At 42.4% G+C, this 26,700-nt stretch overlaps 1 protein-coding gene across 2 annotated transcripts in view; it reads right to left on the bottom strand.

Moving 5' to 3' along the window:
• Window positions 1-26,700, bottom strand: part of LOC138510630 (neuronal acetylcholine receptor subunit alpha-7-like) — a 2,317,401-nt gene that overhangs the window by 45,353 nt on the left and 2,245,348 nt on the right. For both annotated transcript variants that reach the window (XM_069626422.1, XM_069626423.1), the window contains exon 9: window positions 10,285-10,394. In XM_069626422.1, the coding sequence (XP_069482523.1) occupies window positions 10,285-10,394 (110 nt within the window). The remainder of the gene's footprint in view (window positions 1-10,284; window positions 10,395-26,700) is intronic.

Below are 26,700 nucleotides of genomic sequence, written 5' to 3'. Positions count from 1 at the left end.
GTTGACCATGTCCAAGGCAGAAGAGAGATCAAGCAAGATGAGGACAGAGGGGAGATTAGAATCAAGATTAGAGAGCAGGTCTTCACAGATGTTCAGGAGAACAGTTTCCAAGCTTCTGGCTGCTCTTAAACCAGACTGATGGTCATGGAGACAACAAACAGATTCAGTGTGAAGATTAAACTGGGAGATGGCCAGCTTTTCTAGAAGTTTGCTCAGGAAATGAGTGATGGAGATCGGTCGATAGTTAGCCGGGCAGGAGGAGTTGGTTGAGGTTTACTTGAGAAGAGGGTGCACAAGAGAGTGCTTCATGGAGGAAGGTTTAGTTTAGTTTAGTTTATTATTTGTAATGCGCTCCAGACCCGAGGGTATTCAGGCGCAAGGCATAAAGATATTCAAGCTTGGTTACAACATGTAAAATACATTTGTGTGCAGGTGCCGATTGGTTACATGTGGGTACAATAAGGTTACGATATATACAGGCAGGTATATATCGAAAAAGCAGTCCAGGTCGATACATTGAAGGCATGCAAAGTTGGTGCGGTTGGTACATGCAGTGTATAGAGAGGTGCCGGGCTAAGTTAGCAAGGTGTATGCCTAGATGTCGGCATCTTTGAGCCAACTAGTGATGCTCTGGCGGAACTTGTGATAGGTTTGATCGATTCTTAGAGGGGATGGTAGTGAGTTCCATAGGAGTGCTGCCTTGACCTGGAAGCTGCTGCCTCCGATTTTGGCACGTTTGTATCTGGGGACCCAGAGGTAGTTGGTGTTGGCGAGTCTGGTGATTCTTGTGGTAGGCTTCAAAGTGAATCTGTCGGATAAGTAATGGGGTGCTGCATTGTTCAAGCATTTGAGTGTGAGGGAGGCAGTTTTTAGTTTTATTTTATCATGAGTGGAGAGGCAGTTGTTGGCTCTTCTGGTGTTAGAGATATGTTCTCCCTTGGGGATTCCTAGGGCTGCTTTCAGTGCATTATTTTGTAGGAGTTGGATTTTTTGATGGTTTGTTTATTGGCTCCTATGTAAAGAGCGTTGCAGTAGTCCAGCCTGGAAAAGATGAGGGCTCTGGCTAGGGTGATGCAACTATCCTGTGACAGGAAGGCCTTGCCAGCTCTAATCAACTTGCATGTATATGCTGTGGCCGAGGCCAAGGCATTGACCTGCTTGTTAAAGGAGAGAGTCGAGTCCAGATAGACCCACAGGGTTTTAACCTGCTTGGCGACAGTAATAATATTATTGTCTATGTTGAATGCTGCGTATTCAGGGCTGAGTTTTATGAGGGTCGAGGGAGTGCCCAGGATGATGATCTCTGTTTTGTCATCATTCAGGCATAGACCATGGGTGGTCATCCATGCCTGGATGATGAGATATATCCTGTTCACCAAGGCCAAATCCTTGTCGTAATCACCGGTAAGCGGTAGGAGAATCTGTGTTTCATCTGCACAGTTAGTGTAGGTGACACCCAGAAGGTCCAGATTATCGAAAAGGGGCTTGGTAAAGATATTGTAGAGGGTAGGTGAGACGCAAGATCCCTGGGGCACTCCGCAAGTTATGGGGATGGGGGTGGCTGCTGCCATAGGAGAGAAGACTTTCATAGGCCAGTTGGTTAGGAAAGATTGTATCCATGCTATGGCTTCTTTGGAGAAGTGAGCTGCCATGTCCAGGTGGCTGCATAGGACCCTGTGGTTGACAAGGTTGAAGGCAGCTGATAAGTCCAGGAGTAGAAGGAGGGCTGATTTCCCTTCATCCCGGAGTTCATCTCTCTGTGACTTGAGGTCTAAGAAGGCTGTTTCTGTCCCATGTTGGGACCGGAAGCCTGATTGCCTAGTTCCTAGTAGAGAGTTGATTTCCAAGTATTTTTGTATCTGGGAGTATGCCATTTTATCTAAGATCTTTAAGAGAAAAGGCACTGTAGTAATCGGCCGGTAATTGGTGGGTATTAGCGGGTCAAGGGACTGCTTTTTCAGTAGAGGAAGCACCCATGATTCTTTGAGGTTGGATGGGATGGTATTGGTGGAGAAGGATGAGTTGATAAGTTTTGTGATAAAGGGGGCCTGATCTCTGGCTGCATCCTTTAGAAGTTGGGCGGGGCATAGGTCACCTTGACAGTTGGTGGGTTTGAGAGATAGTATGGTATTTTCGGTTTCTTTTATGGTGACTTTGGAAAACTTAAATCTGGGGTGATTGGTAGAGTTTCTTGGTTGCTCTAGGTTGACTGCGAGTGTGGCTTTTTTCTTGGCAATTTTTGTTTGAAGGGTTGTGACTTTGTTGGCTAGAGCTTGCTGTATGTTGGAGCACCAGAGTTGGTCTTTGATGCAGTTGTCTGGCACCAAGATGGGTGCTTCTAGCTCTTTGAGGATGACAAAGAGTTCTTTTGTGCTAAAGTTGTCTTGGGCAATTCTAGCGTTGTAAGTTTCGCGTTTAGCTAGGATGATTTCTTTTTTGTATAGGGCTGTGATGGAGATGAGGTTAGCATTGTTTTCTTCAGAAGGTTGTGCTCGCCAGGATGTCTCACAGTGCCTTTTTTGTTTGCACAGTGATTTTAGGTATGGGGTGTACCATGAATTGAGATGGGCTTTGGGTTTACTTTGTCTAAGTTTGAGTGGTGCAATAGAGTCTAGAGATGTGGTCATGATGTGGTTAAATTCCTTAACCATAGCTTCGGGGTCCAGGTTTTCTGGGATATTGTTGAGTGTAGGGAGGATGAGGGGTAGCAGTTTGTCACAGGTGATGTTTTTTTTTGTTCTGGGTAGGAATGGACGTCACTAGAGGTGTGGGCGCCAGGGTGGGTTTGTCAGTAGTTAGGGTAAAGGTTACGAGGTGGTGATCTGTCCAAATCTGGGGGGAAATGGGGGCTATCGTGGCGTTGCAGTTGTAATCTGCTAACCAGTCCTGCCTTTGTTGTGTGAGGGGGTGAGCACTCTTTGGGTAAATCCTTGTTCCGCTAGGACACTCGCCACATTGGATGATGTGTGTCTTTGGGGTCGTTATAACCTAAGTTCAAGTCGCCTACTAATAGGACTTGGGAGGAGTTTTTTAGATTATTCGAGATGATATTTGATATGTCGTCTTCAAAGGTCCCAATGGGGCCTGGAGGTCTATAGACCAAGTATATTGTGAGAGTCTGTGTGTTATTTATGTTTAGTTTGGCTGTCATGAGCTCACATGAGTTGATGACCGGGGATGGTACTAGTCTGCAAGGTAGATTGTTCCTCGTTATGAGTGCAATGCCTCCACCCCGAGTATCGGTTCTGTCTGATCACAATATGATATATCCGTTTCGTATGGCCATTGAGAGGGCGGGTCCTGCTGTGGCGTGTAGCCAGGATTCGGTGACTGCTAGGAGGTCTAGCTGTTCAGAGTGGATGATGTCTGCTATCTCTGTAGCGTGTGCAACTAGCGATCTAGAGTTTATTAGGCCGCCCTTGAGGCTCGGTGTGTTTATCTTAGGTAAGGTGGGGCTAGCTCTAGTTTGCGTCTTGGAGGGGGGGCTGTTGGTGGTGGTCGGAGTGGGCCAGTGTTTAGTTGTACATTTGTTAGAGGATGCCAGGGTTCTAGCTAGTGGTTCATATAGTTTTGCAAGTCTTGAGCGGAGTATGCCGTTCCTCTCGAGGGTATTGCAAGGTAGAGTGTTATGTGTCTGGCCATGCAGGTAGCAGTCAGTTGGCCAGGGTTTGTTACCGTGGTTGAGAGGTAGTGACATGGTGTTGTAGTGTGTGGTGTGGTATTGGTACGTTGATAGTACTAGGAGCAGGATGTGTATGATCGTTGTTGTGTGTGAGGTGGGGAGCAGGATGCACAGGGGTGTGTGCATTGTTGGTATGGGTGCTATAGGCGGGGGAGCCTGTATCAAATTCTGTATTGGTGTGCTCACTAGGTCTCGTCTAAGCTGTGTGGCTGAGTGCAAAATTCAAAATGCAAATACGGGAGTAGTCTAGATGAAGTATTTGTAAATGGCGCAACATTGACTAAGTAAAGAATTCAAAAATGCAAATACAGATACTGCTACAGTAATTCAAATCCACGGACAATGGATCACCTATATTCAATTTTGCAGTGGGAGCCTGAATGCAGCAATTCAAATACATGGACAATGGATCACCGAGATTCAATTTTGCAGTGGGAGCCTGAATGCAGCAATTCAAATCCACGGACAATGGATCACCTAGATTCAATTTTGCAGTGCGAGCCTGAATGCAGCAATTCAAATACACAGACAATGGATCACCTAGATTCAATTTTGCAGTGGGAGCCTGAATGCAGCAATTCAAATACAGGGACAATGGATCACCTAGATTACATTTTGCAGTGGGAGCCAGTCTAAATGCAGCTTTGCAAATAAGGGTGCAATCAACACAATATAAATGCAGTATTTCTAGTGGAGTTCAAGGTAGAGCAGGTTCTCAGACAGATTGAGTACAATTTTACTGGTAGGGTGTAGAGAATTGTGCATTAACAGGGCGAAATCGTGGCAGTAGAGGAGGCATATGTCACACGGACGGACTCACTAGCATAATGTGCATTAAACCGTTTTGGACACAATAGGTTGTGGATTTTACCTTGTGTGGAGGTAGGGTGTAACAGCCAGGGGGTCTTGCAGACGGCAAACACGGCACTAAACAGGCAACAAACAGGTGCCAGACTTGATTCTTGAGTGAGGTGGGGCGTCTTCGCCTGCCGGCGCCCAATCAGGATGTAAAAGGCAGAGGCAGCCAATCAGGTGGTTGCAGTGGCTGTAAGGGGCCTAGTTAGGCTCTAATGGCAGACAACAAAGGGCGGTTGGCCATCTTGGAACATACTGGTACCTCATGTACCTCAATGGAGAAACGAATGCAACAAGTGCACAAAATAGCACAAGCAGCTATATTTTTAGGCAAGGCAACCTATTCTTCATCCATACCTCGGCGCTGCTTCAGTTGTAGAAGATCCGGTGCTCGTGGGGGCGATTTTGCACAAGAGCGTGCTGCGAGCATAGCATTTGCAGAAAAATCGGCTCTAGTCAGCTGGGCTTGGTGACGGGTGCCCACTGCTCCTGCAGGGGCTGGTCCTGGACGAGGATCTCCTACTCCAAGGCTGGGAGGGCTCCAGTGGCAAAGGAGTGGTTGCCGGAGTCAGCCAGGGCAGGAGCGAGGGTGTCAATGTGGTCCTTGAAGATTTTGGAAGAACAGTGAGGAACCAGTTTTCACGAGACTTTCATAGATCGGACTTGTCTAGAAACCTTGTCAAGGGAGAACAGGAAAGGAAGAGAAAGAGGGAGGAGAGGTGGCCACAGGGGGAGGCGGAGGTAGAGGAGAGAGTAGAGGAGGAGAGGACGAGAGGATGGACAGGATGTCCTGGGTTATAGACATGAAATGAGAATCCACGGCCGTGCAGATGGCCTGGGAGGCACAGGACAGGTAGAGACTGCAGCAGGATTGGCCAGCGCGTTGCAGATTTTAAAGAGTTTGGCTGATTTGTTAGATGTCGCAGAGATGCATGATTTGATGTGTGCTCTCTTCTTAGTTACCTTTGGAGTAGGCGGCAGGCCAGTCTGTCAGAGGATGTGCAGGAAGCTAGCCATTTCCTCTCAACCACCCTGCACTTGCGTTTACGGGTAACGAGGTCAGAGTCATACCAGAAGTTGCACCTGGCTTTGGGCTTCAAGCGGATCCTCATGACAGGGGCAAGAACATCAGGTGTATTAGCGACAGAAGAGTGGAGCATGGAAAGGGCTGTGTCAGGATGTGAGTCAGCCAGAGGAGGAGGGGTTGAGAAAGTGGCGGCAAAAGCCTCAACTGACACATGCTTCATGGGTCAGATGACCGAGATGGTAGGTGCCAGTGGTGGAGTTTGCTTGGCCTGAGGGATGAGGCCAGGAGAGGGGAGTGATGAGGGGGGATAGAGAGGGGGAGGTTTGAGGAGATCAGAACATCCAGAGTGTGCCCTGCAGAGTGAGTCGGGCCAGAGGGGAGAATAGAATAGAGAGAGAGAGTTGCAGAGGTTGCGAAAGAGTCCAGAGGAGGGACAGGATTCATCCAGGTGGGTGTTAAAGTCTCCAAGAAGGAGGAGTTTAGTGGTCAAGGCAGGAGGGAGAAGGAGAGGTCCAGTCACTCAGAGAGGAAGGAGGTTATCTGACCAGGTAGAGTATTTCAATTCATTATCACCCCAATGCTAATTTCACTCATAGGTTCTATGGAAAATGTGTAAAAAACGTTTCTTTCTGGTATACCCAATTTTCATTGATTTGTATGGCAGAGAGGAGGGGCAGAATGTAGTTTATGTTTCCGGAGCTCCCTTCTTCTCCCTCGTACAAATACATTTGCACTGGAATGGATTTTAGGCAGACTCCATAGGAATCCATTGTAAACGCTGCCTGACATGTCTGCATGACAGGCAGCGTTAACTCAATTTGCACGGCAGAATGTAAAAAGGGAGGGCAAAAGGCAGCATACATGATAGTACATTGCCTTTTGCCCTCCCCCTTTGAACTCCACCATGCTAATGACAAAGGATTGGTGGCAGGGATCCTTGTACTTGAAGGTGCACACATAATGGGTCCCCACTGGCAAATTACAGGAAACTCAAAAATGAGTACCTATGTCTATTTACCCCTGATTTTTCATCCCTGAATCTTTCTTTTTTACATTTTCATAGTTTTATTTAAATTCAGAGGAACTGAAACATATGGAGAAAAAAAACTCCCTGAAGCCCTCCATTATCCCTCCAACCACACCACACCCATATAAAACATTATCTACTTTTTGCCAATTTACTATCTTTACCTTTTTTTTAATGATGTATTAGGTGAATTTCTTGTCAAATAATATTTTGAACTGAAAGATGTGTGTGGTGAAATCCCTGTGTACCCATTCAAATTCACGTTGTTTGGCCAAGATATACATTGACATTTACACTAACAATTCGCCAACCCGATGTGTGTCTGTAAAAACACATGCTGTATAGTGGGGCCGATAGGTGCGAAAAAAAGCCACCTTAGTATCAACTGTCTTCTGGAGATGGTGATCTCACTTAAGCAGTTAACAGATTTAGTGATCACGCAATGCTCATTCTGGCTCTTGATATGAACACTAGTGATAACAGTGCCCTTATATGTAGTGAACTAATGTTACGCAGGAAACCGTGTTAGCTGGAACCAGATCAAAATATCGAAATTATGCATCACAGTTTTAAAACAGGGTCAATTTGACTGGAGAAGCCTCAAGGGTAAAAATGCCAGTGACATAGAAGACTGGCTCTATCAGTTGGCACAAACCATTGGGGCATGTCCCAGAAACCCTTCTTTAGCCAGAAAACCTAGACCAAGTAAAGTATTTGATATAGAGATCCGTGATCGCAAGCTCAAGGCAAGGCAGGCCCCATGACCCTTTCTTGTGGTTTTAATGGCGAAATTACATCCATACAAAGAAAATACCAATCTTGGTTAAAACATCACCAGCTCCTGGTACAAAAGTCAGAGTGGCATCGATTCGTCTAAGTCTTAAAGACAAGCGACACAAGAGAAACATGTGAAATATTAGTCATAGCCCAATGTGTAAATTGAAATAAGATCATACACCTGACTCTGCAGCCCCAAAAGGGATTGCAAGCACAGAAGTGAACTGGCCACTGACTATGAGCTGGAAGATACTAGTGAGTGCTATAAAAAATATTAAGACATCAAACGCACCAGGCTCTAATGGCCTGCCAAATGTAGTGCTCAAAAGTGACCCTGAAACCTGGGCACGGGTCTTACTCATTCTTACTCATTCTGTTTTCTGAAGTGTTCAGTGAAAGAAGAGTGCCACCCTCATGGCAGCAGTCTGTCCTTATACCTGTTTATAAGAAAGGAGAATGGACAAATGTCAACAACTACAGATTGCTGGTAAACTCTTTGCTCACTAATACGGAAAGACCTCCACCATGGGTAGACGCTAACAACATTCTCCATCCATATCAGACTGGCTTTCGGCCAGGTTTGGGACCATTCCAGACACATAACACTCGCAGCAAGACCGACACCACACTCTACGTTGCATTTGTGGACTTTAGAAGTGCATTTTACCAAGTGAATAGGGATATACTTTGGTCTAAAGTTAGGAAACAGGGTTGCCATGTTTGGCTTGTGCACATCTTGACATTTCACAGTGACAAGGGGGCAAGGTGGAGGCTAGACAATGAAGGTACAGTCACGACAGGTATTTGTATAAATAGGGGAGTCAAACAAGGATGTGTATTCAACCCCCTGATGTTTGACTTGTACCTTGAAAACCTTCTCCCATGCCTGCTCAGTAACGCAAATTTTCCCCCAAATATAGGCACGCAACCTATGGTAAGAATGCTGTATGCTGGTGACCTGGTTTAGTTTGACCGCACACTCACAGGCATGAGGAACATGCTGAACGAACTTGCAGTATATGCTAAACAGTATGAGTTGGCTATAAATCTGGAGAAGACTAGCATTATGGTAGTATCAAGAAAGAAGGTAAACAGGATAAGGATGGAGATACTGCTTGTTACTATCAGTTATGCCCAGTCTTAGCAATCAGGGAATAGAGATAAACGCAGTCCCTGATTACAGCCACATATCAGCAATAAAAGCAGAAGAGCAAGAGAATTAACTTTTCAGGCATGAAAGTTTGCTAAAAATCATGCTGGTTATTCAATAGCGGGCATCACTACACTATACAGACAGTGCTTTGTACCGGCAGTACTCTATGGCCTAGAGGCCCTCGCCATGCAGGTCTACTCTTAGTTAAATGAACTAGAGGGTTTCTACTGGCGTACAGTCTTGGGAATTAGCCCCTCGTGTCCATTTGAATATTTACACGTGGAACGTGGGCTGACTTCACTGAGGGGAACAACGCTTCGAGCCAGCGGCTGCTTGTACTTAAAAGTTAGATCTCGCACAGCCTGTATGCTTCGGTCCAACATGGGTGAACATTTTGATGGGGAAGCTGTATTTAGGGGTAGCAAATACTAGGCTTTGAACGAAGCAACCTTCTCTGAAATCAATTGATCCCCAGATTTCAGTAAAGGCACAACCGACATAAACCTGAAATAGGCTTTTGAGAGGCAACTTTATAAATGGGATTGGTGCAACAACTACTCCCACCTCTACAGGTTAAAGGGGATATGAGGCTGTGTCCCATGTGGTCCATCGTTATAGGAGGACTCAGCCCTATCTGCTACTGTGCCCAGACCCCGCAATACGGCGATTCATATTACAGCTTTGGTGCAACCAACTACCAATATTACCCGTACGCGGACCTCAGATGGGCATAGCAGTTCAGGACCGCTTTTGCCATATTGCAAATTGCCAGAAAAGATAGAATCAGCTTGGCATGTGCTCTCTCAGTGTGTGAGATTGGGGCATATATACATGTGCAACGTCAGGTGTTTGGTCCACAGGTATGAGGCTATCATATCTGAGTCCTTATGGGACTATTGTTTGAATATGGACTCTATTTCATCGCAAATCCCCCTATATTGTGTCTGGCTTGAGGTGAAGAACTTGCTGCCTGTCAAAGCAGGCACATCAGGCTAAAGTACTGGTAAGGGACAACATTTTCGGCCTATTCAAGAGTTCAAATTCAAACCATGTATGAACGGTCTGCCTTGCTATAATCGAAAATTTTACATTTTAAACGATCTGTCTTAAATGAACTGTAATGTTTTTATATAACCTTTTATATAATTTTTTGACAACCTTTAATAACATTAATCCTGAACATTTTAAACGATCTGTCTTAAATGAACTGTAATGTTTTTATATAACCTTTTATATAATTTTTTGACAACCTTTAATAACATAAATCCTGAACATTGTGATGAAATTGAGAGTTGAAGTGAGTGGTTAAACAGGAATGAGTTTTTTTGCGTTTATTTTATGTATTTAAATTGTATAAATGAACCGATTGATTGATTGATTCTTCGTCTATTGAAGATTAATTGTTTTGAATTTTTTTAATTGTTTGATTGACAAAAGTATTTGCGTAAAGTTCAATTTGAACTAACCACAATAAAGATTATTCTTATTATTAGTATAGTGAGGCGATGCAAAGAGAGAGAGACGTCATCAACTGCTTTGGTTTAAAGGGAACTCCTTTACTCGCAGTGTAGAAAGAGTCATCATATTTGAGCACAATCAGCACCTTTTGGCATCACATTTGATGAAAATATAAACAGCAACATCAAAATGTTACAAAGTGTTTTTATGTTCTGCAACAGAAACACGAATGAATCGTGAATAACAAAAAACATTTCATGAGAGATTTGAAAGACCTCAAAGTGGTAAATGCTTTGATTACTCACCCATTTGGGCATTTTTCCTGCTTGAGGATCATGATGATGAAACTGGAGGACGAGGACTGTAACCACCACCGATAGGCCAACTATTACCATAATGCTTGCAAAATATTGCGCTATAAAAGAAAAGCAAATTTAACTTAATACAAGATTCATTATTTTTCAGTACATCCACATTTTTCAAATTAGCCGTAGTTCTCATTTTCTGTCTGATCCCTGAGCCCATTCGCAAAAACCTAAGAGAGATTGTGAGTTGGTTTTGTTCCCCTATGGTATGTATTTACTCTGATTAGGAATTAAGCAGAGAGACACCATAGCCTGTATTATAGAAACTTTGCACCAGTGTAAGCGCAATTCTGCAAAGTATTAAAACTAGGGAGAAAGTTGCACTAGTGCAAAACAATGTATGTTTGCAGCATGACAATGTTTGCAGTATTACTAATAACAATTGCTACTCAATTCAATACTTTATTTCGGACCCATAAAAGTGCAAATACAATGACATACAGAAGAGAACAAATGAAAAGGCAATACAAACAGGCATAAGATAGAAATGAGAGACAATGCTAAAAGACAATGCTAAAAAAGTTATTTTAACATTTTTAAAATCACATACACTGATTAAAACCACCATAAAATACAAATTGAAAAACAGTTATGACTAAGCAGGTTCACTGGTTTTAATCCCACCCACCACGCTTTAGCCAAATAACTAGAGACTACAAAAAACACATCACTTTGGCATGCCATTTTGCACATTACAAGGACGTCACTAGAAGAGCATGCCTGATATTTCAGTAATATTGGGGGGGTCCAACCTTTTCATAATTATTTGTATTTTGGACAATCAAAAATGAAGTGGGTCACTATTACAGTGGGGCAAATTTAGTATATTAATGCTTTGTTAAAACTGGTAAAATCTCGTTCAGGTAGTTCTCCAGAAAACAAGCAGCTTTGGGTACAATAGAACTAAGACATTTTTTGAGGGGGAGAGATTCCCCCATTTTCTTCTTGAAACATGACATCTAATTTCTGTTTGATGTCTCGGTTATGTGAACATCTTTGTCCAGTACGTGGACTGAGTTTTAAGGCAGATAGCATGGATGAAACTTGGCGGTACCAGACCCAGATTTCCCTCCCGGCATATTTAAAACATCCCAACGAATGTCTGTGTGGTGGGGGAGTTTTGCAACCTTCTGTATGCGCACATAAGCATTACACCGGTCTGATCTCAACTTCTCCGAGTGGAGGAAAGTTGCATTTCATGCAAGTTGTCGTGCTGGGCATACTTTGAGGCAACAACAAGGTGCGTTTCAGAAATGTATTTTCCGTAACGGTCAAGGACACAGCATATATGTGACCCCAAACTTCAGCTCCAAACATTACTAATGCCCTTACCTGGCCTTAATACAATTTTAGGGCTGGTTTTATGACTCCACCCCCATGCCTTGTGTGGTAGCTTTTCAAGGCCCCGCTTTTTTTCTGCAGTATGGTATATGCCTACATATGTGTATTTTGCCACGTACTCCAACACTCCTTGGCTGGTTATCAAAGTGGGTCTGCAGCCCTTTCAAGTAGACACCACCATTATCTTAGTTTTGTCCATGTTTATCGAAAGGTCATTTTTTTCGGCATAAAAATGAGTCTCTCTAACATAGCCTTAACAGGCATAACCAGGTCATATGCGTAAATCATACACGGGACAGCCACCCCTCCCATTTTGGGGTGACATCCTATCTCTACTGGTAAGCACTGGGGAGGTCCCCCAAATGACTGTGAAAAATGTTCACAGTCATATCTAAGAGAGAAAGTAATCTATAATTTTCAGGCAGCAGTCTATCCCCTTTTTTGTTGATCGGAATCAGGATAGACTGTTTCCACAAGTAAGGAATCACCCTTGATTGACAGACATTTATCAAATAACATCTTGAGGAACTGGGCCCACACTGTAGGGTTGTATTTTAATACCACACTAGCTAGCCCGTTAGTGCCAGGCACCCTTGAGTTCTTAAATTAGCTCTATGTCCTTCACAGACATTATCAGACGCCATCCCCCAGGGCAGGATTCCACTTCAGGTGGCTTTATCAAAGGAATTTGTCTATCTCAAACTTCCTTTTTAATAGGATTAATAATTTTCTTATATATCTCATCCTTGGCTGAAGCCAAGATCTGCCAGATACACTGCATATCCTTACTGCCAAGTGCACAGATCATGTTTTGCCATTGGCCATTCTTGACCAAGTAGCTCCACCATTTCAGCCATCCCCTATATTTCACCTTAATTGTTCTAATCTGACATGACAGCTCCTTTCCCAGGACCTCCACTCTATTTAGTGTTCTTAGTCTCCTAATCTCTCTCTTAGCATCTCTTATTGCAATATCAAATCTATTCACGTTTCTCAGAAGTCACATATTGTGATTTGACTGAACCCAGGCCTGCAGTAAGATCTTTTAGCAGTGCTTCAAATTCATTTACATCAAGTTGATTTAAGAGGCACTTATCAAGAGAGAGGACCAATGAGAGTTGTGAGTTTATATCCCCAATTTTTCCCGCTGTCCAACGAATACAATTTCCAGACAAATTTATGTTAACTCCACTCGTGCCATGAGGATGTTCAGGGTGGGCAGGTCCAGCCAAAATCAAAGCAAGCAGTGTGTGATTACCAAAATTATTTGGAATTATCTTTAGTTCAATAAGTTTCTCTAAACATATGTTATTTCCAAAATAGTAATCAAGTGTCGCTTGTATGTTTCCCATACCCCAACTAAATTGTCCAGGGCAATCTGCCATGGTTCTCCCATTCAATAAGGTGAACTCTATTTCTCTTAAGAATTCCAGCCATTGGTCCCCTTTTCTGTTTGTACGTTTCAGTTGCATGCAACATTTTTCCAAAACATCATGGTATGGTACAGAGTTTTCTTAATCAAAGCACTGTGCATTTAAGTCACCCCCCATCCCACAATAATATTATCTGATTTTTCTCCTTCCCACCCATCCAACAAGCAACTCATCGATATATGCATGCATCGTGTCGAGGCATGTGGTATCCAGGGGAATGTGGATTCATTTTTATTTTGGGTACCAGCAATGTTCCATGAGATGATATTAAAATATTGCAATGTAACATTATTATCCAGTAGAGATCGACTCGAGGAGGCACTGTCAGAATGGGACTCCAGATGTCAGTCTGATATTGGTTTCAGCTATTCGAGGGTTCCATGTAATAATGTCCCCACAAAAATATCGCCATGCAAAAATATCGCCAAAAAATGGCCGTTTTTTGTGGCGACATTATTGCATGGAACATCCCCGCAACCCCCAAACCCTTTTTTTTTTTTGGCTGCCCCAATCCCCATATATATGGTCACCCATATAATATTGCCACAACCTTTTCCCGGCGATATTATGTACGGCGACATATACGGTAGTATATGGGGATAATATTACCTGATACCAGACTAAGGGTTCTCTGACTGCCTGGAATGTATTGGCATGATGACAAGGGAATCATGAGATACTCCCTGAGATGAAGAGATTGGAGTTTGTTTGTAGGGGGATACACTGCCAATTATTAAGGGTCTGTGATCCATGGCTGAAAGTGAATCAAACATTATTTGCTTTTGAGGGCTATTTTAGTCATATCAAGAGAAGGGGAGTGTTAGCTATGGAGCCTCTGGGTTTCCACTATATCTTCTCTATTGATACAGACATCCCTGTGTGTTTACTTTGCTGTTTAGTGAGTGGTTATCTTCTTTAGAACCCTTAGGTAGTTTTGGATCCTTAGTCATAAAAAAAGTAAAAAGAGGTGTACGGCAAAGGAACTTCGGGTTTCTTTGTTGGCTTGTGATTTGCTAATAAAGAATCATAGCTTCTTTCTGGATGTAAAATCAAACCTTCTATTGTATTGCAGGCTGTGCATTCTTGTTATGTGTGCTAATCTTTGTAGTCACAGGGAGGGAAGTTGCTTTCCCTCTTTGGGGATGAGGCGGTGGCTTTCGTGGTAGATTCATAAATGTTGATAACCCTGAGCATCAGGGAAATTGTGGATTCAGAACACAAATTCCATACAATAGAGATAGGTAGTATTCTTATGATCAGATGTCTCTGTACAGTGACATGACAGCCCTGGGTTCCTCCCCATTTGGGCCCACTCTAAGTCACCCTCAATATTCTTTAGAATTCCATAGAACAAGCAATCCTTATCAAGCAAGGAGTTAATGTGCTGCTCCAGGAGAAAGCCATCAACCTTAGCTAGGGCAGGTGTGCTTTGGTGAATGCTGTGTATGATCTTTCAGAGCTATGCCACATGTTTTAAGGAAGTTATTTGGATGGTATGTTTGTTGAACTAGGGTAAAGCCATACCTCTAAATGATATTTAAAGATAATTGGTATACAGATCCACATTGTCCCAGCTGTTGCCCTTGGATTCGATAAGGATTAGATAAACCATGTGGGGCAACCCTTAGACTTGTGCTACTATACCAGATTCATCACACATGAGGTTTTTTTATGGGATAAAGGGCACTAGGCTACCCTTGTGTGTAGGTTCTTTTTCATACCCTGTGATTGGGATTGCAAATATGAACATGTTCTGATTCAGTGTTGTTGCTAAGAAAAACAACCCCATATGTCATCTCTTGCAAACCTCTACTTAGCTTTTCTAAGGTTCATGTGGCTGGCCCTTTTTTTTCAATGGCACAGACAGGCTAAATAAAGGAAGTCTGGAATGTTGCTCAGAGCTTTGTCAGTGGTTAACATTCATTCAAACCCTTGCATCCATCAAATGTTTTGGTTATGGTTTGCCTCCCTATTTGATAGAAGGAATGCCCGGACATTGATGCATTGCTTGCTGTTCAATTGGAAACTAAGTTGCACTTCAGTGAAGAGGCCTACAAGACCAAAACATATCTGGTGTTTCGTGCACTGGGAATATGGCAGAGCAGTTAGGGCAGGACAGCTCCTGGTTGGCATACCAAACTGGCTTGCATATTGCTGGTCCTCTTCTGCTATGGTGCAAGTAGGCTGAAAATGGCTGTTTGAAAGATTGCCTAGAACTTTGACACAGGTGAAGATTATTTCAAAACTTTACATTGAACACATTTTCTGATGATGGGTGCTTGTTTTCAGCATTGAATCAAACCATAGAAATGCCTGGTATGAAGTACGATTAAATCCCTCAATGGTGAAATAGCTGAAGGCCCAAAGCAGCATCAAAATAACCAAGGTTGGACCTTCAACAACTTTTCGGCCCATTAAAAAGTAAAATCCAGGCAGGTTTTCAGGAGAGTCACCATGAATATGAATGAGAAAATACTTAATATTAGCACATGGGGATCGCTATCAACATCCTCTCATACAATCAGAACGTTTAGCGTGCAGTCAATAGCTACCGCTATTGACTGCATTCTGAATATTCTCCATTCAAAAGCAGCAATAGAAAAAACAATGCAATTTCCAGGCAAGCTTTCTTTCAACAAATCACTCCGTCCGAGGGAACATCTTTATCCGACTGCAACATTCACTTTATCCCACCAAAGAGAAAGCTAAACCATGGGAAATTTTTTCACTTTGTTTTAGTTAAACTGTTTACTTTTTTATTGCCCCTAACTGATGTTCATGTTAAACTGTTTCTACTTCGACCAAGTTTGCAATTAAAATGCTTGACTCTGAAGATAACCTTGTTATTTAAATACTACAAAATAAAAACTCATTTAACTTACGTACACTATTTACTTTACTTACAATTAAACTCAAAGGTTTTACTTCACCACCAAAACCGTTGACAGTGATTAAGTTCACCACGATGTGTGTGTTTGTGTAGGGGTAGTTTGGTGGACGGGAACAGTAGGGGCATTGATAGGGAGGGTATAGGAGTTACCCCCACTTAAGAAAAACTGAAAAGGTTGACTTATAATAGTCGCACTAGAAGACCACAAACATTTGTAATCACCTTGGCCTCTCCAAAATATATATTGCTCTTAACACTACGTGCTAATATCCTTATAGACTTCAGCAGGATCCTTATCACTTGAGACAATGACCCTTCTCCAATTTATGGCCCCCGGCTTACACTCTTAGCATAACCTTTGGGCAGGTCATTAGCCAAGATAATGACCCCTCCCTCTGTCTTTATGGCTATAATAATAATTTTAGGAGAGATTGTTTGAACATTTTTGGTCATTCTGGAAAACAAGTTGATTTTACTGTTCAACTGTGTTTCAACTCTGGGCCCAAACCTGACCGACTCCCGACACTAGTTAAATGTCTTCACTTAGTTCCTTTTTAAACCCTTAACACCACTTAGACGTTAACTACATTATAAAGCAGTGAATGCTTGCAACAGAATGAAAATGTAAAGCATGGGCATATCCTACAAACATCGAACATCCATCCCTAGTTGCTAGGTATGTAATTGCTAGACAGTAAATATCAGCAGTGGTCCTGTTGTCCTAAAATAACAGTATACTTCAAGACATTGGTTTATTTTAGCATAAAATGGCCACCAATGTGGGGTGAATTTGGCACCAAATTCAATAATGTTGCCCTTATTATAAGCTGAATTTATCATTTAAAAGATAAAACAACAAAAAAAATAACTAGGTCTGGGCTCGCCAATAAAATAGTAACATCTAATACAGTTTTCAGGATGACCAACACATATTCGATTATTCTGCAATGAAATTCATGAAATGTACTTTATTCTAATGCATAGTTATTGCAGTTACTTGGTAAACCTAATGTGATAGTATTGATTGGTGCAACCACAAGCCCTTCCCTAACATCATTAAGGTGACACCTAAGAGGTCTACCTCTAAAGGAATCTAATCCTCTGATAAAACATTTGCAAACCCTAAAGTTTGAGAATCCAATTATTCCCAACTTGTAAAGTCTTGTTATGAATTCAATGATCTGCATTGATCTCTCTATAGGGCAATATGTTAGGAATCTGGATTTGGAGGATATAATAAGATTAGAGCAAAGATAGGCAACAAAGAGTAGTTGGTTTGGGGCCTAGAATTATGACTGCCAAAAGACATTGTTTCTTCAAACTTAACAGGGTTCTGTGATGAATCCTATGGATCCCTCACCAAATCCCTGCCTAAAGTCTCCTCCGGGGTGGCCAGGGAAAGGCAGACACTTCCTGATCCTGTCTTTGGGGGTTGTGCTCTGCGGGAGGATCACCTTGTAGGAGAAAAGGCTCAGATCGGTGAAATGAATCCATGGGGTGAGACACAGTTGCACCTTCCTTTAAGGAAGAGGTATTACAATTGCCAAAATACCTAATTCCCTGCTGTCACAATAATCTAATTGATCCAATTATTCAACACTTAAATGTGGGTAAAATCAACCAAAGCTCATGTGGAATGAATGTGAATACATCCCAATCTCAAAACCCTAGAGCTAAATGCTTTCCTAACTCAAAGAGGGAAATAGAAATAAGTCTGCGAATAATAATCATCAAAAACATTATTTCTTTTTTCAGACAATACTGGTAATTGATTTGTATAATATTTCTTCAAAGACTGTTGTAGAAATGAGGAGACTGATCGACAAAGCACAAAAGGTTACAAAAACGAACTCCCATAATTCCCTCAGTACGGGGACGAGGATGCAGAGAACAATACTGTGGGACTACTCTCTTAATTGGTGTAAATGACCTACACCTGAAGGGGACTAAGAGCCCTCACAGGTGCAGGCATCAGGGGATGGAGGAAGAGGAAGGCCTGAGGCGAGAGAAGACTCGGGACCACAGAAACAACAAAAGCCATGGCCATGGTGGATCCTGAGAGAGTCTTTGCCTTTGACTCTCCCTACTGCAGATATCAGGCTGCAGGAAGCAGTCGCAGTGAGGGAATTGTTCCCTCTTAAGAGGTTCCAGGTGACTGGGTCAGACCTGAGCCTCTCTGGAGCAGAGGAAGCTCCATTCATTCATGGTGTGAGCAGAGGAGAACCAGCGGAGGAGCAACAGACACTGAAGACCTGCGAACGCAGAGCATAGCGTAATTGAGCGATTTACTCAGTGTGTTCACAGCTTGCAGGTGACTCCAGAGCGCTCCAACCCTGTCCACGTGTTCATGGTAGGCCGCGTCACTAGCGAGTGAGTGAAAACAGCAATAGCATACATTTTGAATATAAGACTATACGAAATCAATCACAGTTATGTCTGTTGAAACAAAGTAACTGTTTAAATATGCAAATGAGAGTGTGTAAAGCCCAGAAACACTATGGGGAAGATTTAGAAAGTCCAAAAGCTCACAAACAGTATCCAAGCCAAGAGTACTGCGCAAGGCAAGAGGGTAATACATAGAGCCTTAATGAAAGTGAGACTTGCTGCGTGTGTGCTATGAAACCTTCAGTTGATAGAAACCTACATTTGAAAAAGCCAAGATAGGAGAAAAGTGAGACTATATTTTGGTCGATATTTGGTTGTTGTTTCAGAGGGGAAAGAAAGGTGGCAAACAGGCTGCCCTTCTGGAAAAAATCATCCAGAGGGAGCGGAGGATAATTGCCCAGGAATCCTAAAGAGCACTAATTTAGTTCTTTGTTTCCCCACAACTTGTTTAAAGTTTGATGCTGAAGAAGACTATTGCAGTTGTTGTAATTCTGAGTTGGAAGTTACCATTGAAGCACTTTTCTGTTCTTGTTGTTGAAGAAGTAGACGTACAGGCGAGTATACCCATAGGGCAAGGAATTATTGTCCAGAAGAGCCTGGTAAAGGAATAAGCAAAGTAGCCGATGGTACAAGTGCTGAAGTGTGGTACTATTATGAACATCTCAAGTTGATTGGTGACATTTGAAGAAAAATGTAACAGCCTGTTGAAGAAAAGTTACAATTATTTTTAAAACCAAAATTGCAGTAAACCATCTGGACACAGGTTGTTGTTGTTACTAGAAAGGTGAAGTATGTTCCTACTCCAGGAGGAGTTGGAATAATTTATTTATTTATGAAACCAAAAGTTGGGACAATTATCCTGACAAAGACAATTGTGTTTGCTTACTTGGAGAAGACAAATGTGAGACAGTTCTTATTCCATTGTTCCATTATTTGTGATTATTGAACGGAACAACAGAACTTTGTGAGTTTGAGTACAAAAACTTAAGAACTGTATTGGAACTTTGTGTCAAACTGGATATACTTGCTTCCTTTGAACTGTGGAGAAAAAATCCTTGTTCATATCTGGGAATGGTTATGAGAAGAGATATTGATCATGTGTTATACATTATTGTTGAATTGAATTGCCATATATTTCATTTTTGTTTTATTTGTTGCACAAGTGTGAGGGTTAGATATTGTTAAGACGGATTTCTGAACTCTGTCCTGGAGGGGCAGAGGTTCAGAAGGCCAGCCTAGTTTCTTGGAACAGGGTAACCTCTGGACAAGCCAGACCAATCAGGGTAGCGATCGCGGTGGTCAAGACTAGGTCTCAAGAGGGGTGAGGGTGACTGAAAGCCCGCAATGAGCACACAAAGCAAAGACACTTACAAATTACTCCACGCAGGTGTTATATTAAAAATATATACACATTTATTACAAGGTCTTTGTAACATTGACCGCAGCGAGAAATCACAATAAAACTCAAGTAAACCAACACATACCAAACCAATACAATATATATACAAATACCAACGAGTCTAACGAGTTAGACGCACGAAATGTGTAGACCACCTAGATGGGGAGGAAAATAGGCAGTGCGAATAATAATTAGACCCAGTCCGCCTTCAGAGGCATGTAACTAAAAGGAAGTCCAAGCCCTACGAAAAGTGGAGCCTTGTGCTCAAAAGTACCTGCACACGCTGGTGCCAATGGGCAAAAAGGGGAGTCTCTTCGAGGGAATCAGGCAGTTTAGTTCGGTGAACAAATGAAGATGAACAGAGCTCTGCGACTCAAGCGCAGCCTCCACTGTGGGCACAAGCAGAGAGCGAGTACGGAAAGGCGTGCTGTTAGACACAGCGGGGAAAAGCTATGGGCTTCTGCAGGTGGGCGCCGTTCCTAGCGATGCTACTCACCGGTCCCCGATGCAAGCAGACCCAGGCTTCTCCGCGTCAGTTTCAGTGCTGGCAGGTTCAGATAGGAGCAGGGGATGTCTCATCATCGTGTAGATTCCGCAGCAGCAGAAGTTGAGTTGAGGACGTCCCAAACGCAGTGAACCCGCACAGTTTGTTACCACAGCAGGGCAACGGAGCAGCCGTGTGTATTTCAGCCAAATGTACACTACTCACTTCAGACCTGGGAATGCCAAGTGTAAGAATCGTGTGAGAGTGACAAGGACTTGTAATACAACACAACCTGACGGCGGTTACAGAGCAAGACTCCTGGGTAGGAGTCTTCTGGGAGGATCTGCTGGATGGCCCAGAGACACTTCCGAAGGCTTACGGGCAGGAGATGGTGAAGATGCCGACAATAGTTGTTCCCACTATCCCAAGGGTTCGAAGTACCAGTACAGGCCTTCTCGTTCGATCAGAGGTAAAAAGGGTTTCACAAAGCAACAGCAGTGCAGAGGAGCAGTCCTTCAGCGGGTCACCAGCGATTCCTCGGTTCAGCCTCGTGGTTGCAGGATACTTGGCTCCTGTATTCCTTTGTTCGTGAGAACTCAGGAGATCGACATGGTAGTGGCGTTTCCAGCCCCCTCTTTTCCACGGTTCCCTATGCGCCAAAACGGAGGGGACCCAATGGGAGATCCACTCATAAAACACTCACACCATATATGGACCTTATCACGGACCACGGGGTTTCCAGGCATTCACACCACCCTAGACTCTCTGGGGCCCAGGATGTGTATTGGGACCAGACATCCCAGCCCCCATCCTGGAGGCACACACCAGGCCTGTAGAAGCCAGCGAAAGCATCTGTGTTTCGCGGGAAAGTACATGCCCAAATAAGGAAGGCCCCGGGTCGGCTCGATCTGGGGGAGGTGAAGGGGGCAAGACGGTCAGCGGACAGGACAAAGAGCCTCGTGGTCTGGCCATTTTGGGAGCCAGGCCAACATTTTGGGCTAAGCGCTTAACAAATGTGTCTGCCTCACATTCTGACCCCTCACAGTTATGATGTAGGTGTACATAAAAAAGGTTCAATAGGGTAGGAGACTAATCATTGTTTTTTTCTGCCAGAGCAAATGGAGGCTGAATGAGGGACCATGCCAGAAAAAGTGCACAAAAGGACCACTTCGACCTCTGGACACATGTCCAAACCTGTGTGGTAATAAATAAGATGGGGAAGGCACATAGCTGAAATTAGGGAGGATACAATTGGCACGTTTTTTACCAGTCAAGGCAGGAAGCTATACAATGTGTGACAACTTCAGAAACAACAAAAAAGACACTGACAACGTAGCTAAGGCGTAGGGTGTTCCATGGATAGACAACGGATCAGCCCTTACTGGCATACGAATATAAGCAGCTTTCAGCTGGCATACTTCATTAGGCCTTCTGGACCTTGGACTGGGTCCTTCTTCTAAAGTGGGATCTAAGGTCAAGTTTTATTTGCATTTCTTTACTTTTGCTGCAGAGATTACAACAGGGAATTGCATATGCCAGCAGGAAGATTGGGAAAATATGCTACTTATTGGGAAAACACTTAGGAAGGTGCAGGTATGCAAGACAGCCGTAAGCTGTCAATGGGATTCAAATGCTGCTGTGGAGAACTTTGCAAATTTAGAGTAACTGTACTTCCTCTTAGGTTTTCCTCTGCAGGCCTTTCATGGCCCTGTTTAGTCACTGAGGACTTGGTGAAGAGGGAGGTGAACGGAGGAGCTACTACGAGTGTACCAGAACATGTCTGGAAAAATTAGCATTCGATTAAAGCAGAAAAGTGTTAGGAATATATTACATGTTACAATTAGAAACATGCTATGAGAACGCAGTGGCATTTTAGGCTGTTGATGCTCATGTCTAGTGCAATAAACTATCGAAATCAGGTTCAGAAGATGCAGTATTTAATGCATTTTCATTCTGCACACCGACTCCATAAACTTCAGCTTCTTTTTTATATTATATATATATTTACATATATTACAGTGTTTATGTACCATTTCAACCATCTTTTTTTAACTTCTCTGTCACTGCCTCCTGACTGTACCCATTTATTTTACCTTTTTGTGTTCAAGGGACTTTATCTGTTTCTACACGCTCCAGATTTTTTATCTCATGTCTTGGATGACATGGTTTGATCTGATTTACATGGACAAATTGCTCTATTGCTTTTTCACCTTCATTCTTCAAAATTTTATAAACTACAGGAGGGACCTTATCTATAATTCGAAATGGCCCCTGCCAGGCTGATAGAAATTTAGAATTTTTCTGTTTACTTTTTCGAAAATGAAACTTATACACCTGATCCCCTACACTGTATTCTCTCACTGATGTTCTTTTATCGTAGTATGTCTTGGCGCTGTCAGCAGCCCTTTCCAGATTTCTCTGCACAAAAGCAAATGCATGTTGCAATTGCTTCCTCAGTTCATCAATGTACTCATAAACTGTGGATGCACTCACAAGTGTCTGCTCATGTGTTCTGTATAGCAGGTGTTGTGGTAACACCATTTTCCTACCTGTCAAGACCTCATGGGGGCTAACACCTGTTGCTTTGGCAGGAGTTTATCTGATTGCCATTAAAACCAACGGTAAACGTAAATCCCAGCTGGAACCTGCTTCTGCCACGAATATCTTTAACATGTCTACAACAGACCTATTGCTCCGTTCAACTCCATCTGAAGAAGCCGCCCGATATGCGATGTGTAGTTTCCTTTTCACACCCAGTATTTGCCATACCTTGCTCATTAGAGCACTTGTGAAATGACTTCCTCTGTCTGACTCAATTCTTTGTGGCAACCCAAACCTTGAGAACACATGGTTCACCAGCAATGTGGCTCCTGTTTGCGCACTACAATCTGGTGCAGGAATACATTCAATCCACTTTGACATCAAACATACCACACTTAAAATATGACGGTTTCCTCTGCTTGACCTTTTTAAAGGCCCTACATACTCTATTTGCAAATCTGACCGTGGAAGAGTTAGGCCTATTTTCATCAATGGGGCTCTATGCATTGGTGAAGCAGGTTTAAATTGTGCGCACACTAGACATCCTCTAGTATATAATTCCACATCTTGGGACATATGTGGCCAGTAAGCATAATCTTTTAGTATTTCCAATGTCTTTTGTGAACCTCTGTGGCCTGCAGTTATGGCATCATATGCATGGTGTAGCATTAGCCCTCTGAATGAAAGGGGTACCACCCACTGTATTTGTCCTGTTATGGACTCTCTAATCATGAGTCCATCCTGTAGTCTAATTAGTTTTTTATTCTTTAATAGCACTCTCAACTCTTCTTTTCCCATACAATCATTTTCTGTTAAAGGGTTTTTTTCAGGATCTATCAAATGATTATGATAGATTCCCAAAAATCGATCATTCTTTTGTGCCTCAATCAAATCTTGGTCTGGTGTATTATGACCCCACTGTACCACTGGTTGATCTACCTCCTTTGGTGCTTTAGAACGTGTCACTGCATCAATTTGTATTTCACCCAGTAAATGTTCAATAGGTAGCAATTCTCCCATCACAGCCCCAATTTTAGCCAGGTGATCTGCCTTATCCTTCCCCTCTTTTTCCCCTCCTGGAGTTTTTAAATGCCCACAAATTTTCCTCCAGTATATTGTCAAATTATTTTCTGACACTAATTTGTCTATGGCTTGTATCATTTTTCCATGTTTAAGTGGCTTTTTGTTGTATGTAATCTTGCCTCTCGCTTTCCAGCCAGGTAAATACTCCACAAAGCTATTTCGTGCATAGTCAGAATCAGTCACCAGGACAATTTCACTAAATTTATTATCAACTGCAGTAGCAATTGCTTTATAAATGGCCACCAATTCAGCCACTTGACTGCTTCTAGCTCCAATCCTCATCCATATACTGGGGACGCCTTCACATTTCAACCAGACGTTCCCTATTCCTGACACTAATTGTTTATTACTGTCATTTTCAATGTGAAAAGCACAACCATCCACATATACAGTTGGCAAATCTTTGCATGTTTTTTCATCAAAAGCTTTGTGTGGTGATTGTTCAAATTCCTGCAAACTAGGTTCCACTTCCATTTTGTTTGATACTTGTTCAGCTGCACAGTCATGTAAGTCAGCTAACCCTTGAGCAATAGGGCTCTTTTTATTTTGTCCATATCTCACTTCTACAGGAAAACCTTGTAATGCCAGTGTCCATGAAGTGATTCTGGACTGCGCTAGATTACCTGACCTAATTCTTTTACTCTCTACAAACTGCAAAGGTTGATGATTTGTTTCAATAATCACCTTTTCTCCCTGAACAATAGGGCGGAAATGTTGTAGCGCCCACACAGTGGTTAATAGTGGTTAATAGGGCCTTTTCACATTCATTGAATTTCATTTCAACTTGGGAAAATGCCTTGCTTGCATAGGCAATGGTTTTGTGATTCAAATCATGTTTTTGTGATAACACTGCTGACATACATTGTTCAGAGAAACCTATTTCTATAAAGAAATCCCTACCCTTTATGGGATATGCTAAACATGGTGCCTTTACAAGAAATTCCTTCAATTTAGCCACTGCCTCAGACTGCTCTTTTTCCCATATCCAGGGTGTATTCAGTTTAAGCAGTTTAGTCAATGGTTGAGTGATTTCAGCATAATTTTCAATGAACTTTCTATTATAGCCTGTCATCCCTAATAAACTTTTACCCCTTTCACATTTTTAGGGTCCTTTAGTTTTTGTATGGCCTCTATTTTCTTCTTTTGTGGATTTAGCCCATGTTCAGTCACTTCATGGCCTAGAAAGTTTACTTTTTCTTGCACCATTGTGCTTTTTGTAAAGATACTTTGGCGCCTGCTTTCTGCAATGGACCAAGCACATGTCTTATTTCATCAAAATGGCTTTTCAGGCTTTCGTTTTTTATTAGGACATCATCCACATAAACTATGGTTCCTCTTTCCGCTGCATCTGGCATGGCCTTTCTCAAAAATATGCCAAATTCACTCCCACTATTGATGTACCCGAACAGAGTTCTAAGCCATGCGTATTGAGTCTTATCAAACGAAAAGGAAAATAGATTCTGTATCTCCTCTGCCAATGGCACGCACCAATATCCAGAGGTGAGATCTAATGTGGTAAACACTTTTGAACCATGTACCTGAGCTAGGCCCTGATCAATGAATGGCAGTGGCCATCTGGACACTGTTACTCTTTTATTTAACTCCCTCAAGTCTGCACATAGCCGCCATTGACCATTTGGCTTTAACACACCTAAAATAGGTGTATTGGATGTGCTATGAATGGGCCTGATGATTCCCCGAGCTTCCAAATGTTTTATAATCTCTGCTAATGATTCTAAACATGCCAGCGGTAGTCTATACTGACGTACAAATACTGGACTTCTGCTACACCCTTCTGGTAGTGTGGCCACATGTAAATCAGTTAAACCGCAATCATAAGCATCTTTTGCAAATACATCCTTAAACTCCATAAATATCTCCCTCAGATTGTTTCTATCCTCATCGCTGTCACATGCATCCGCTGATAAAACCTGCTCTTCTACCATTTTGGAAATTTATGGAAAATCTTCTGGTAAGGGAATCTCAACGCTTTCCTCTAACTGTGTGGCTGTGTCTTTTTGTAAAGCTGCCACTTTTAAATATTTTGGCATATCAGCTTCCACTTCAATGGGCTGATTTTTTGTTTCATTTTCATTTAAATCAAATGTTATACAACTCTCTTGATAACAGCACACTGTCTCACTTGAATCATAAGGGTACACAGAATGAATTTTAAATATTCCTTTGGGCTGAGAGTCCAGGTATTCTGGTAACTCACCCTTGGCATCTACATACTTTTTAGGGATATTTCCAATCACCATGTTATTCAGATCTGCAGTATAATGTGATTTTTTATGGCCATTCCTAATGGGGAGTTTTCCTCTAAATTAATATCTTGGCAACCCTTATTATTTACCATAATTCTTATAGGCCCTTCACCAATATCTACCAATGGAATGTATTCATAATCCAGGCCTTGCTGTTTTATGGATTCATTCAGGCACACAAATGCATCAGAGTATTTCATCTGCTGTCCATTTTTGCATTTCAGTGCATTTTGCAATAGCAAACTGTTTTGTAAATGCAGGAATAATAGTATCATTCCTCATTTGTAATTCGATTGCATAAGGAACCAGTTGTGCACAATGATAAGCCCTTCTTTTGTCTTCAAATTCAGGTGCCGGCCTACCTAGGCGTGACCATATTTTTTGATTAAGAAAATCTAACACCATACACATTCTGTGCATGATGTCATTGCCCATGTAAAAATCATTTTGTGCTCCACTCACTATCCATACATTATGGTAAATTGTTTTCTGCCCAATGCTAATTTTAAGCATGCATCTGCCTGCAATTCGGT

The sequence above is a fragment of the Ambystoma mexicanum genome, chromosome 6p (assembly GCF_040938575.1).
Source record: "Ambystoma mexicanum isolate Mex_15411 chromosome 6p, UKY_AmexF1_1, whole genome shotgun sequence".
NCBI classification, from domain to species: domain Eukaryota; kingdom Metazoa; phylum Chordata; class Amphibia; order Caudata; family Ambystomatidae; genus Ambystoma; species Ambystoma mexicanum.
This window is presented reverse-complemented; position numbering and strand designations above follow the sequence as displayed.